The sequence below is a fragment of the Lissotriton vulgaris genome, chromosome 11 (genome assembly GCF_964263255.1).
Source record: "Lissotriton vulgaris chromosome 11, aLisVul1.2, whole genome shotgun sequence".
NCBI classification, from domain to species: Eukaryota; Metazoa; Chordata; class Amphibia; order Caudata; family Salamandridae; genus Lissotriton; species Lissotriton vulgaris.
In genome coordinates, this window is record NC_141699.1 from 253,477,881 (window position 1) to 253,493,946 (window position 16,066).

The following is a 16,066-nucleotide window of genomic DNA, read 5'->3' on the forward strand; positions in this document are numbered from 1 at the left end:
TGGCTGCCAACTAAAGAGATACCGAGGGGGGTCTGCGCAGGGACCACACGCAAGTAAGGGGATTCCCTGCTGATCACGATAGCCTGGTCAAAGACAGACCAGGAGGCCCAGGGGAATAGCATTGTGTTGCAGCGCGCTCCGGGTAGTCCTGTTGTCCAGTGAGGCATGTTTAGGCCTACCTAAAACAAAGGTTGACGACATGGGGGGGCGGGGGGGCCTTGCTGCGACATGCTGACGGCACCCCGTTAACAAAGTTTCAGTTCCAGAGGGTGCTGGCGATCACGATTGCAGCTGCGGGCTTGAACCCGAGTGATTTTGGGACTCATTCATTCAGGATAGGGGCCGCTACAGAAGCAACGGCTGGGGGTCTGCGGGCGGACAATGTTAAACAATTAGGCCGCTGGTCTTCGAATTGTTTCAAACGGTACGTGCGGCTGCACATATTGTAAGTTACTGAAGAAGTGCACTCACGCTTGTTGTCTTTTGTTTGGATTACAGTTTCACGAGCCTGTGACGCAGGGCGGAAATTGGGACCGGCCCAGTATCAGCTAACCACCACTTCAGGAACAAGGAATGGAAGACGAGTGGTCTGGGTCGTGGGCCACTCATACGTGAGGCGTGCCGCGGACATATTCAAGGCAGGTGATGCGATCCATACATCTGAGGAATATGGTTTCAGGGTGTCCTTCCATGGGAAGGGCGGCCTATGTATTGACCGACTGCAAAGTTTTGTAGATGAATTGTTAGGGCGGCACAGGTCACCGCCATCAGTAGTCATAGTGCACATTGGGGGCAATGACTTGGTAAGGTTGGGCAGACGACCTTTAATCGAGCACATACTTTCAGCAGTTAGTTGGTTAGCAAAGACGCTCTCGGGGTGCACAATAGCTTGGTCACACATGATTCCGAGGAGGGTATGGAGGGGTGGATTGTCCAGGACAGCGTTGAACCATTCGGTAAAGAGGGTCAACAATAAAATGGAGAAATTGTTTCGCTCTGCTCATCTTCAGAGCATACCTCATGGGTGCATCTGGGGGGATCACTGTTATTCAGACGATGGAGTACACCTGTCCAGGGTGGGGAATGACTTATTGATAGGAGACATGATAGCTTGGCTAGTGGGATTGAGGATACATGACCTATAGTAGGTGTGGGGGGGCCAGATAGTTGGTCAACTATCTGGCCTGTGGCGGTAAGGTCATGATCGGTGAGCAGTGATTTCAAGGTCCCTAGTGGGGGCACCACCCATTATGGATGGGAGCGCCTGGGGGGAGACGGCCATTGGCCCCTCCCACGGGGGGGGCGGCACCTATTACGAATGGGATCGCCCAGGGGGAGACGGCCATAGGCCCCTCCCAGGGGGAGACGGCTATATGCCCCTCTCACGAATTTCCCGGGGGCCGGATATCCGCTCTGGCGGAAGAGAGTGCGGGGAAAGGGTGGGAGTCCACGCTGTCCTTCTTACGGATACCTCGCACGGGAACTCGGGCGACCTTAAGATGGCGCCGAGTGAAAGGGGACCCCCATGACAAGGGAAGTTACAGTTGGCCCCCATGACAAGGGAAGTTACAGTTGGCTACGAGGGTAAAGCCCTCTGCGCATGCGCCACTCACATGTGAGGGTGGAAATTTGGTGATAGGGACCTGACACCGGTTAAGACCTTGCCGTTGGCCCCTAACGAAAGGATGTGCAAAATTTGTATGCAATGCATTATGTCATGATGTTAGACTTGGTTAGGAAAATCTTTGTATTAGAGATTTGTTAAGGTTAGCCTGGATACCTGTCTTCATCAAGTGTAATGAAAGTTGAATTTTGTACATGATACATGAAATGTTTTTAATTTAAAGTTTTAAATTTTGTTTCATATTTTAATAAATACGGCCGGGGGGTCGTGAGGCCCCCCTGCCTTCAAAAAGTTCAAACTGTGTCTGTCTCCTACCATTGGGATTGGTGGTGGAAGGGGTGGCGGGCATCCCGGACAATATGGAAAGGAGAGACCTCTCGGTTACCCCGAACGTATGGCTGGGTGCCCCGATCCCCCGGTAAACCTTTGCGGGCGGGGAGCGTGTCCCTACCGGTATGCCCATAGTGGCGTGGTTAGTAGGTAACTAACTGTCGTATTTATTTAGTCTTCGGTCGGGCGGTAAGGTCATGATCGGTGAGCAGTGATTTCAAGGTCCCTAGTGGGGGCGCCACCCATTATGGATGGGAGCGCCCGGGGGAGGCGGCCATTGGCCCCTCCCACGGGGGGGCGGCACCCATTACGGATGGGATCGCCCAGGGGGAGATGGCCATAGGCCCCTCCCAGGGGGAGACGGCTATATGCCCCTCCCACGAATTTCCCGGGGGCCGGATATCCGCTCCGGCGGAAGAGAGTGCGGGGAAAGGGGGGGGGAGTCCACGCTGCCCTTCTTACGGATACCCCGCACGGGAACTCGGACGACCTTAAGATGGCGCCGAGTGAAAGCGGGCCCCCATGACAAAGGAAGTTTCAGTTGGCTACGAGGGTAAAGCCCTCTGCGCATGCGCCACTCACATGTGAGGGCGGAAATTTGGTGATAGGGATCTGACACTGGTTAAGACCTTGCCGTTGGCCCCTAACGATAGGATGTACAAAATTCGTATGCAATGCATTATGTCATGATGTTAGACTCGGTTAGGGAAATCTTTGTATTGGAGATTTGTTAAGGTTAGCCTGGATAACTGTCTTCATCAAGTGTAATGAAAGTTGAATTTTGTATACATGAAACGTTTTTAATTTAAAGTTTTAAATTTTGTTTCATATTTTAATAAATACGGCCGGGGGGGTCGTGAGGCCCCCCTGCCTTCCAAAAGTTCAAACTGTGTCTGTCTCCTACCATTGGGATTGGTGGTGGAAGGGGTGGCGGGCATACCGGACCATAAGAGCAGGGTAACAGGTTTCTGACCGAAAATAGGCCTGATGTTAACACAGCACGTCCGCATTAAGATACATGAGGGGCTGTTTTTACTGTGCTAACTAGAACCAACTAGAAATTATGTTAGCTTGGTTGGAAGTTGGACGTGAAGTCACTGAGAGATTTTGTGTTACAAATAGATGAGACTTTTATTTTTTTAGCATGAAAGCTGTTACCGCCTGAGTAATTGACATGGGGAAAGTTGTTTATCTTCCACGTTAATAGACGGGGGTTGGATTGATTTTTCGTTTTAACAACTGTTTAAGGTATGCCCTTGAGCGAGTTTAAGTCCAATAAAGGTACTTGGTTACTGTACAGATTAATTATGTGGAAGTATTTGTTTTTTTTCTACAGAGGAATGGAGGAATCTAATACTCAGTGATGTGACACCGTTTTAGATGCATTTTGATTTTTAATGAAATCTGGCTAAACACAAAAAACCAATAAGAAAGGTACAGGAGGCCTTATTATATGCAATAGTGGACATTTAGATGAATTACAACAGGGAAATTGATTCCTGTGTCTTGATTAATCTTTTATTGGAATGCAGGTTTTTTTTTATTTGTGAAACGCATTTAAATCATGGTATAGGCAAACTTGGTGCCTCCCACTGGTGAGTTAATGAACGGACCTTCACATGGGCATGTATGTCATTTAGTGAAGGCTTGTATGTAGGAGGGTCACAACCAGTCCTGAATGAAGTGTTGGGGGGATGTGTTGAGGTATTACATAAAGCTCTATACTTTATTTAACCACATGGCTGCTGTGGGGATTTTTGCGCTGTGCTGCAAATTGCCATTTTGCTGGCACCATGACGAGCTCAGCTCGTCATCAGCACACGACACCCGTGGGTGATGACGAGCTGAGCTCGTCATCAGCATCGAAAGGGTTAATGGATGGCACTAAAGAATTTGAGTTAAAATGTGTTCTTGAAACATCTGTCTTTTCACGATGTTATCAGTGATATAAAGTTGTGCATTTAATTGGATTTATGTTTATCACGTAGGAATTTTATTATGTCTTCCAAACAAGAATATTAATGATTTTCTAAAGAGGGAGAATGTTTTTGTCCTGAAGAAGGTGGTGGTGCAATTAATATTCCACCGAAACATGACGCAATAGTGGCTAAATTTGGGGAGCAGGACCACATAAGAAAAAGGAAATAGACTTATCTATGTGTGGTCCTTTATGATTCTCACAAATTAGTTTGGATTAAAGACAAATGTGATTGTCTTGTTGCTGTCCCTCTATTTTTATTATTGTATTTGTTATTTTTAATCATTTGAGTCCTTTATGAGTGTGAACTTTTTATATATCTGGATGATTGATTGAATTTTTACATAAAATAATTGTATATTTTTTGAAGAATGTGTTGTTCTATGTGTTTTTGTAACCTCTGAATTCACCTGCAACGCTGCAACCAACCGTCTGAAGAGGCCCACATAGACCTAAACTGGTTATGGGTTGCTTGTGTTACAATTCAGGGCAGGACCTGGCCTGGCAGTTCAAGCTGGACTGTACCTAATGCAGCAGGGCCAAGACTGATTTGCACATGGCTGGGTCCAAATTGAGGTGGCATGGTGTGCAAAATAACATTAGATTGGGATGCGGCCAATCAAATAATTACCAGTGGCTGAGATTAATTCAAGCATCACTTTTTTGTATACTTCTTTGAAACTTCCAAGCACAAGTTTTCCACTCACTGTTGCATGACGATTTCTCCCGTCATGCAACCGTGAGCTGAGTTCCATTCCCATCCAAACAGAATTTCTTCATTGTCTTGTGCTTTTGCCCTCATGAATGATTACACTGTACTCCTAGAAGTGAAGTGCCTATTTGCTCTCTAAACATGTTCGTTTTCTGTACCTAATCACGCTTCTTGTGCTATTTTACCTTAAAGAACTCCATAATCTTTAAACACTTTTTTTATAACCAAGAAGCGCCCCAGCTATCAATTTAGCGTTTTTTGCTCTTTTGCAATTCTAGCACGTTTCCGTGGCTCATTCTATATTCCATATTTTGCATTCTGTATTATACCGTTCGTGATTCTCATTCTTAGTGTTTCTGAACACATGTTTTTGCCTCATTCAGGTCTCAGCAGATCGACCAGGATCAGGTGAAAACGCAGACTCCTCTTTTAGACAAATTAGATGCAATTAAGGATGTGGATGAACTGACCATTCTAGTGAGTATATGCTTTTAATAACACAGTTCCTGTTCTCACTTCTATTGTATTCTGTTCAACAGAACTCAGATTGATTGATGACGTTTCATATTCGAGGTGTGACATTTGGGAATAGCCTGGATATAAGTATTTTGCAATAATAAAAAACTTTAATTTAAAAGTGATACGCTGATATGCAGTTTAGCCGCTTCAAACATGAATTGCCAGTTTGATTTCACGTAACTATTGTCTTGATAAGGATTTTTTTTGCCAGACCATCCAAAGTAGAACTACATGATAGGGCAACATGAAGGCATCACCGAGAGTCTTTGATAACACTTATTACACCTGATATGCTATTTTACCCATCGAGAGATATTCATTGTGTGACTACTTAACTTATGCCAACAGGGGCAGTGGAGATCCTAAAATAGTTTGTAAAAACAATACTTAAAAATAGAATGATTAGAAAAAAATCACAAGCTACATTTAACCTTTTTCTTCTTTTACTCCTGCTTCTTGGGGCTGTCTTAATTATAACCTGTGTGACCTTTCGGCCTAATGGGCGGGCTGAAAACGACTATTTAAAGATGTACTGTTTAGGGCTTTTTGCATCCTATAGCACCAAGTGCCGCCATGCTCACTTCCCTGAACGTGTGCCCCCTGTTGAAAGTTCGCCTTCCCCCCCCCCCCTTTTTCGCAATCCGTGTATATACAGTGAATTGCGTTTCACATACAATTTTGACGTTTTTAAATTAATTTTTTTCTTCAGGTTGAGCAACCTATGAGACATTGGTTTGGTGTCAAACTATTCGAAGTGTCACAAGCAGTTCGTAACCATTGATCTGCTGATTTACTAAGCCCCATGTTAGGGGAACAACTACCCACTCCATTCTTGATCTTTGCACAACTAGTTGAATGGAGTCCCTTAAAAACATACTGCATGTATGTCCAGCAATTGTGACCTCACTCACGCTAGTCAGTCCACTTTATTTTATAAGAGGATTTCTTTTGAGATAAGTACAGGTGCTTGAAAATTACAGGTGTTATAATTTGGACTTATCCATCCTTTCTCCTTTCCTCATTCCCCCTTACCCTTCCCTCCATTGTGCATTTTGAATGATACAATTGGAAGCCTATAGAGAATGTTGATGTGAGGTTGGCTCGACAAGGACAGGGACCTGAGAGACCAGCTTGGAGACATATAGTTTTGTTGAACACCTACAATTTACATACAAACATCTCGTTCTGCTTACTTTACTGGCAACGAGAATGGGATGTTGTACAGGATTGAGCTGCATGTCTCCACCCCTGATGTGATGCTTTATTGTTTTGGGACCACTTTTATATGGCGTTCCTGTTGGTACTGTGGCCTGCCCTTCTGATCATTTCAGGGCAAGGTTCTGGTTTCAAACTTTTAATGCACTGGCACTATTTGTGAAGGCCTGATGCTCTTTTTCTGCAACCTGAACAGTTTGGTTGCAACAGGAGCTTTCCAATTTGAATTAAAGGTCCCCATTCTGCGCCCCACAACGTTCTCACAACCTTATTGTATGCATGGCTGTTACCTCTTTCTTATCCTGGTGCTGTTGGCTTCTCTATTACCCAGTAACTTTGTTCAAGATGGACTTTTCTTTGGAGAATCAATCCTTCTTTTAGAGTTTGTCTCTTTCTTCATTTATTACTCCTGCGGGGGAAGAAGGAACCAAATAAATTAACGGCCAGGAAGAGACCTTTGATGAAAGTTTGACTACAAGGTCGACCTGCCTCATTACCCTCAGGGTGAGGCTTTGACCACCAAGCTCTCGGGGGTTGAGGGATTGGGAGAGAAAAAGTGGGTCGCCCTGGGCCGGGTTGGGGTTGTCGGGCAATCGTCCTGTCTACAGGAGCCCCTCTGAGTCAGCCGATGTACCTGGAAGTGCCAGATTCATCTTTTTATGGTTAGGATCTCCTCCAATGAGAAGCAAGAGTTAGCATGGGAAATGGCGTCTAACCTCTGAAGGGTCCTGGATCCTGAGTAACAGGACTATTTTCTTGAAAAATTATTATTATTATTATTAAGAAACTTAGTGCACGCAGAAACCCCTGGGGGTATCCCGGTGCAGAGCGGAAGTAGGGGGAAATCAGAAAGGATATCTTAATAGCTAGTCAGAAGAGCCAGGTCTTTAAACCCCTACGAAACGTCAGAAGGGATGTCGTGACTCTCAAAGAAGCTGGAAGGAAGTTCCAAAGTTGAGGTCCGAAATAGGAGAAAGAGTGGCCTTTCATGTGGGACAGCCAGAATTTGGTACAATGAACCGGGTCTGCAGAGAAGATCTCAGGAGACGGGCTGGATGGTAAGAGTGGACATGGCCCAGAAGATATTTGGGGGCCATTACAGATTTAACCTTAAACATGTAGCATAATGCTTTAGTCTTGCAATTATCCAAATGTCGTTCCATTGCTTGCCTCACACCATTCTAAATAGGTTTCCAACTGAATCATTCTAAATGGACAATGAAGTGAGAGGTCACGAAGAAATTACGAAATGGGAAATGGATGGATGAGTATAAATATACGCATTTCCCTGCTCCGGAAGGAGAAATACACAAAGATTGCAGCTGTGAAAAATCATATAAATGTAGGATGCAACCAAGGAAACCTGGAAAAACAGAACAAACTGGATTTAACTAACAAGAAATATTAATGGTGTGGCAGTTCAATATGTTACCAGTCTGGAGGGTTACAATTTATTGTCCTTTTCCTCTCCATAATGGATGTATGTGGGCACACAGCAAGTTGAAGGGAGGATTTTCTTCCAGCTACAGGCACTCCATGACACTTGGCCAATCTGCCCATGGTCCAGACATGGCTGACTTCCAAAACGAAGTGATAAATTCCTAGAGCACTCCAAATTAATCTCTGTAATGCTTAGACAAGTTAAACCTTTCCAAAGTGCTGGCTCAGTTGGCTCTCCTTCCTAGCGTCTTAATAATTGAAAACAATGCTACATGGAAGTACATTATAGTCCAATGCCACACATAAAACATGGATAATGAACCCTTCAGTCATTTTAATCTCTTGAGTAAATCAGTATTGAACCAAAAGTTATTCAAACTTCATAGAATTCCTTCATTTTTATATCGGTTTAAATACAGTTATTACATTGTCTAATGACTTATGAATACTTTAGTCGGTTATGCAACCATACAAGCACAAACAAGAAGACATAACATCACAATGTGATATCACAGTTAAATAACTGGTTAAAACAACTATAGAGTAGCCAAAAAACAATAGATAAAAGCACATAGGGCCTAAAATATTATAAAAAGAGTATATACAGAAGGGAACACAAACCACAAGATGACAAAGAAGTTGACATCTATATCCTTATCCATCACTCTCAGCACAGAGGTAAAGTTGCAGCACAGTAGGAAGAAATTAACTATGTAAAAAGGACTGACTATTGCTGGGCTCAGCTAAAAGTTACACCATTGCCTTTGTTCTAATGGACCAGCTCCAGTAAAGGAATCTGGCAACGGCACAAACAACCAACTCTCTATAGTCCGCGAGTAGAAGCCTAAGCATAGATATATACTGTCTACAAACAAGGAGCGTACAGATCGGAAGAATTCCGCTTTTCCTTGGTCGGACATAACCAAGGCAGAAGAAAATCAAATGAGGTAGAGTTTATTCTGCTTGCAGGCATTCCATTCATACCGTGGGCATATCCAGATGGTACCTCTAATTTGAGCAAAAAGACAGTAAAGGTAGAGTTCCATGGTGAAACGTAAGGTACAGTTATCTGGCACCAGTTCTCAGTGAATAATTAAGTAGTGGCTCAAATTTGGCGTGGGATTTGATATCAACATAAGTGCACAAGAGTGATCTTTGGGAGGTATTTCTCATTTCCCGTTCCCATTTCCATCCCCAAAATGCACCTTTAAGAGCTTCCCTAAAGAGTTGAGAGCAATTGCTATTGTCAGACCAAAATTCACCAAGGCCAAGATTAGTCAGCGTGCGCTTTACATGATTGATCCATTTTATCTTGCTAGATTTGTCCAATGCAACTATTTCCCTGAGGCCATTATAGTAGACATCCAGAGCTGGCGTGTACTTAAACCTGCACCAATATAGCAGGGGTCTTAGCTGAGCTTTGTGTGTCAAAGGGGTAAGACCCATGTCCTGTTGTAATGGTAAAAGGGGTGTATGTTTCTTTGGGTAGGTTAACTAAGGCCCTGAGAAAGTTATTCTCTGCAATTCCTAGCTCGCCCAATGCCAAGAGACCCCAAACCTCTGCCCTGTATAGCGCACTGCCTTCTAACTTGACCCTATATACTTTTAATGCAGATGAAATGCGCTTATTCTTGGAAGCTTTATAAAATGTTATGATTTCAGCAGCCTGATGTGTTAGTTTTAAGGCACTTTTCTTGACCTGATCAGACCAGCTCATGTTCCTAGTGAGGATTATTCCTCTATAGGTAAACTCATTGAGACTTTCAAGAGAATGTCCTTTCAGCAATATAGAGCCTTTAAAGGTCCTATGGCGATTAATGGTCATAAACTTGTTTTTTGAGTGGCTAATGACCAGCCCTCAATCATCGCAGAATTACAACAGTCTATTGACAAGATTCTAGAGTCCCATCAGGGTTTTAGAAACCAATAGAGTGTCATCTGCAAACAGTAGTAGGGGTATCTTCCTACCTACGACCTTGGAGGAGTCCCTCTCACTGTCCTCCAGGAAAGAGACCACATTGTTAAGGAATAATTAAAACAATGTGGGAGCGAGGACACGCCCTTGTCGGACACCCTTTTTCACCCCTATCCACTCAGTTAGTTCCCCTCTGGGGAACCAGCTCACTTGTGCATATGTGCCCTGATGTAGACAGATGAGAATATCCAGGAGAGGGGCGGGCACCCTGTTGGCCTTCAAAACCTCCCAAAGTTTGTTTAGGGGATCCAAGTCAATCCTTGACTTTAGATCCACAAATACAAGATATAGATGTGATTTTTCAATGATGACCATTTTCCAATAAATTATCAAAAACCTAAATGTTGAGTCTATGGTACTGATCTGGCTCCTATGCCCTGCCTGCAGGTATGACAGAGCCCTCATCTACCCAATCCAGTGTTCAAGCTAGTACAGGATCTGCCTTCTAAAGACCTTCTGGGTTACATTGATTTAGCTGACTGGCGAGAGTAACTGGGTGACGCCAATGGTCTGGATACCTCACCAGACCTTGGCATGCTTTCTCCCCCTACCATGCTACGGAGGCGGTAGCATCATATGCTGTTGTGTAGGGCAGCTGACTGCTTGGGCCTGGAGCTTCCTACTGTGGCAGTTAGGACTAAACTCCTGCCAGTGGTGCTTCAACTGGCAGCGCCCTTTTCGAATCCCCTGCTGCCTTTCAATGAAGCCCTCACATACGTCCTTCTGGGCACTTGGTCCAAGCCCCCATGCTATCTTAGATCTGTTAAGGGCTTCTCCTGTACCCTCTGGGCCAGCCTCATCTGCCCTCCTCACGAACTATCAGGAGGTAGCAACATCCTTCAGGCTTGGCGACTGTGGCAATCAATACCTCCCAATACCTTCCGAAACCTTGCCTTCATTGCCTTTGGCATAGGAATCTAAGAAGTCGTTAAATCATGCCTAGGCACCTTCTCCACTTTAGCGGGTGCCGCCTTTGATTTAGAGGAATTGCCCAAGGGTTTGTGCAACATAGTTCACTTAAAAAGGCTAAAGGAAAAGCGAACAAAATTACTTATAATTTTTTTTTAAACAAAAACATTGAAAATGCATTGATTAAAACAAATAGTTAACTGCAGTGAAACACATTGTTAAAGAAATGTTTTTTTATATTCTGTGTACTAAGTATGTCTAATGGACCCCCATGGACATGTTCCCTCATCTCCACCCCCTCAGATATTTTAGGAAGATTGCATTCACTTCCCATCCACACATACGTTGTGGAGAAAAGTAGTTGGTTTCTTGTTGAAGCAGGCAGCCTCATTTAATCCATGGTGGATGGCCCTCCAAGAGAGTTGAGACTAAAGCGTCCACTGGTGGAGTTCCGCCTGCCGTATTTAAAGATTTCATCCACGGAGGTGGCCTCCCCCTGTCTCAGCCATTGCCAGAGACCACGCCGGACAGAGCGGGGTCTCACTACGCCTGAGCCAGGTCCAGGACGAGGTGAGGTCTCTTCCCCGGGCACACTGGATCTAACAGAATTACCAGGTGTCATGGAGGAGTGAAGCTACAGTACTTGGAGACTTGTATCCTTTACTGTTCACAATATATCACAGTAATATTTCCTTTCATATTGAGTTTTGCACCAACACTATTTTCGCAGTTGCATTGATATGAGAACAGAGGCCCTGAAGAAAGCCTAGGGTCAATTTCCCGTTAAGGCTGAAACATGTTGGCCTGTATGCAGATATTTGTTAAACTGTAGGAGTAATGTTTTGCGCTGTTCCTTGTTTTTAGTCAGGAAGAGGTCTTGGAAGAATAAAAATTAGAATGAGATTCTCTATCCTATTTTAATATTTCACGCAATTTTTCTTTCTGCACTGCACTTACCCGTCTGATCAAATTCTTATGGTTGTCCAAGTGTTAGCATGTGTTAACTATGAGTCCGTAGATGGTACTACAGTTGTCTCAGTGATCTAGAGACACAAGACCCTGGACGGAGGACCACATGAGAATATTGATCATACATGATATTGATGGGAATCCAATATAGGTATTTACTTTACTAACACAGGGTTAACCATCTTCTGTATGACGCCTTGAGCTAGAACTCTTGTCTCTGATTTCTTTTCAGCATACTCATCTCTGGCTGAGAAAGTAGCTCTATTCCTGACAAGTTTCTCAGATGATAGACCCATAGGTTTTTTAGGTTGTTTGCTCTCAGTATGTGACATTACATAGCCACATAAAGCATCAACCGGAATACTGATGTTAATTCCTTTTTTCCCCTCGCGCTTCAGTGTGCACCCAGATTGCTCTCCTTTGATTTTCATGTACTTCCAGTGCCAGTGATTGTAGTTAAAATTCTCCGGTTTGTGCCTGGTCTTTTTGCGGACTTCCTGCTTGACCATGGGATTTTGGCATAGGTGGTTCTTGAGAATAATGTCCCTCTATCTTATGAAAGGCCTTACCAGTCCATATAAAGAGGTAGTCTTACCAGTGTGGGTAGAATGTTTTATATGGTGCTTTTGAACCAATGGCCAATTGCTGTGTACAGGGTTTGCTCCCATCCCGCCAATCTTGCGCAATCTGGATGGGTTACCTGTTGAAGCTAATATCAAATTCAATATGCTGCCATGCGTATAAATGGGTGATACCAAGCAGCTCTTATGGAAAAAGAGCAGGGAGTGGATCTCTGTGGCAGAGGCACAAGGCCTCCTAAACAAACTGGAACCCTTGGTAACAATGATAATCAAGATAATATAAACACAAGACAGGACAACAGGGAACAGAACCAGGAACATCAAAACAGAAAATGGTGCCAGGGAAAAGCAGTATTGAAATCAAGGTCACGAGCAGGACAGTGATAATCAGAACTATGAATACTGCAAAAGACTGGAAAAATTTCACCCTACCTATGCAGGTCAGAAATATCCAAACGGACATAGAACACAAGACAACGAGTCAGCATATAACCGGATAGACTAGGACGAGTGCCAACAAGACTATGAGCAGGGCAATCACAGGAACAAAGCAGTAGGATAACGAGGCAGAAAATTTCTGCTGCCTGAACAGAATATTTCATCCGCCGCTAGTCAAGACAGGAAAATCGAATCAAACACCAATGGAACCAGAAATCAAAGAGTAAGAACATCTCTGGTTAATTGAAACAGGGCTCCGTCTTGGAGGACAAATATCCTTTTGAAATATTTTTTGCAGTGTAGGCAGATAAAATTATGAAATATAGCATAGACAGGACAACAAAGAAAAGAACAAGAAACACCAAAATAGAAACTGGTCTCATTGAAAAGCAGTACTGGAGTCAAGGTCAGGGGCAGGACAGGGATACACAGAACCATGAAAAATATAAAATAAGTTTCGGAATACGCTGCTCCTAATTAGGCAGTAGAGAAATATCCAGACTAACAGGAGCACAGAATGCAAGGCGAGGAGACTGCATATAACAGGACAGATCAGGAGGAGTGCAGACAAGACTAGGAACAAGGCAATCACAGGAACAAAGATTCAGGATAAACAATATGCAGACATCAGACAAACAAAAAAAATAAATAGTAAAAACAGGGAAAATGGAATCAAATACCAATAGAAACGGAAATAAAAGAGCAATCCTGGATATATAGCAGCAGGATCACAACAGTATGCAAGGAGACTCGGCACCAAGGTCCGGTGCAATGAATAAACCATGTGCAAGGAGTCTGAGAACCATCATGGAAGGCATGGCAGAATTGCGTCATGGAAAGGGAAATACCAGCAGAACCATGAGGCACAAGGCAGGAAACAGTAAAGTACGAATGGAGTACAAATCAGAGACGAGAGTGAAAAGCCAAGAAAGCAGGTAAAAGGAGGTCAGAAAGTCCTTAGGCCCTGGGATCAAGATAGAGAATATAGTACCACCACCAGGAAGTGAATGGGCCAGGGTTTGGAGACCAAAATCACTTCAGAGACCATCATGTATCGGGAAGATGGTGCGTAAGCCTGAAGTAGGATGCAATGTGGACCTGGGAAGGTAAGGTGTTGTAAAGAGTTCTGTTGTATTCTGGTGTAACAGCTCGACCCTACAGGGCCCTCGTGAGCGTCACCTGATGATAGAATCCTGACGGTCTGTGGTGTACAAAAGGTCTCAAAAGCAATCACTTTTTATATCTGGAAGTGCAAACATTCAAGACCTCACAGGCATGAAATGAAACTTTCCCAGGTCTGTAAAAACCGGTTGAAACTAATTTAGCTAAAAGCTGAACCCACACTTCTCTCAAGCTGAAAACAGTCAAAATTCACCTTTTCCACCTATATCTGAAATATGGCAAGATTGCTTTGATGTAACGGACTTTTCATTTCTTGACACGCTTTTCCTAGTGTTTATGATTTCATTACTTGCTCTTTTTTTATACTGAATTATTTTAGAAAATTGTTAAATTGATTAATAAAATAGGTTCAGATCCAGGTGTCCTTCCTCATGCTTTGCCCTCTGGAACATGGTTCATGATATTTCCTTCCTTTGATTGATGATGGAGGGAGAAAAATCATTGTTAGCGGTTTGGCATCCACGGCTGAGTGGTGTCTTTCTCCAATCCTTAAAGTGCTGTGACTGATTTTAATGTAATGTGTTGTAGTGTAGTATTTCTATAGTGCTTACTACCCTAGCCCTCTAGGGCCTTCTGTTGCGCAGATGCAAAGCCTTTTGAGGGCCATCCAACTGTGAAGCCAGACTGGTGATCTTATTGAGATACCATGACAGTAGTCGTGAGCTAAGGGTATTTATTTCACTCTTATGAATTCATTTAACAAATGCTGTTCTTCATTCATGACATACCTGAAATCTTGCCTTTTGTACTTAGGCAGGTAGCCTATGGTGTATTTTAGTGGTTGTGATAGATGATGACTACTTGATAGTGTTGTAGTTTCTTTGCCTCATCTATTAGGCAGAAGAGTCACTGAATGTCTTTTGAAGTTCTCACATGCACCGTCTCCCTGTCAGGTGGAGAAGGGGATGAACAACTATAACAGATTAACGATGGATACTTTACAGAAAGACCAGGAACTCCTCCTGAGTTCTGTACCTGTTCTTAGTTGCTTGCCTTACCTATAGTGAAAACAAACCCACTATTGGTTATAGAAGTCCATACACCAGCAGGATGAGAGGTCAGGAAGATAAGTGGCCTGGCATCTACTCTTACGAACAGAACATTAGCTTGATAGCAGCTATATTGATAACATATTTGACCATGCCAGTCTCTTGACAGGATTGAATTGCGAATGTATGCTTTGGAGCGACTCTGAACTGAAGCTGTGACTCTTCTTTAAAGAAGCCAGACGCTGGTGATGTTTTGCTGCTGCTTCTGGTGAAAGACGTTCTAGATTTTGGTGTACTGATATTGCTTATGTTCTGGCTGGATGGAATGGTGTATGTTTACGATGATCATATTGAAGAGCAGAAATGGTCAATCACAGCTACTAGGAGGTGGTATCTGGGTTCACTGGATATGTTGCCTTGCCACTAGGGTCTTCTTAGCGATCCTTGATCTAAAAAACACTTGACAGTGGTATCCTCACTGTTGAATGTGAGTCCTTTATCATGAGGTCCTAAGCAAATTGGGTCTTGCCGTTGAATCAATTACCAGCAAAAGATGCCACTGAAACAGATATGTCAAAGTTTTTATATGAGACCCATTACTTTGAAAATGAACATCCTGTTCAATGTTTGTATCTACAGTTAGTATGAAGATTTACTGAATTCATGTGTTTTGGTAAAGATGGAGGCTGGCTTGAAGTAAGAAATCCTTGAACTGTGCTGCAGTGGCAGCCCATTAAAGTATAGAGGATTTAGTACTGAGAAAGTTTTAGAATATGAAAAGTGCCTATATTGCTGCCCACTGAAATATGCTAGGAGAATCTACTAAAATGCATTGCACTTCAGTATAATTTTCTCCTTTATAATCCAACCAACTGCAGCAGCAGCACATTAATTGCTGAGACATGACCGACCTGTGATTTCTATCTTTTTTTTATGATCGAATAAAGCACCTTTTGTTTTCGTTGTCTTTCGGAAATAGCATATGATTAGTGCAAGATACCCATTAATCTACTTCCAACTGATGTTATCTATACTTGAATGAGAATATCAAGGCATCTGAACATTGAATGAATGTTCCTTGACAGAGAAATCTCTTGTCTACAATCGAACATGTTGTTCTCAGAATACTTTGCTATGTTTTTCTTTGGCAAGTCTAGTTAATATTGAAACATTCAATTACATGCGGTCAAAGAGGTGTTGATTTG

General features: G+C 43.3%; 1 protein-coding gene across 2 annotated transcripts in view; it reads left to right on the top strand.

Annotated features, from left to right (window-relative positions):
• Positions 1 to 16,066, top strand: part of SMTN (smoothelin) — a 1,042,724-nt gene that overhangs the window by 233,978 nt on the left and 792,680 nt on the right. For both annotated transcript variants that reach the window (XM_086943175.1, XM_086943174.1), the window contains exon 4: positions 5,028 to 5,121. In XM_086943175.1, coding sequence (XP_086799301.1) covers positions 5,028 to 5,121 — 94 coding nt within the window. The remainder of the gene's footprint in view (positions 1 to 5,027; positions 5,122 to 16,066) is intronic.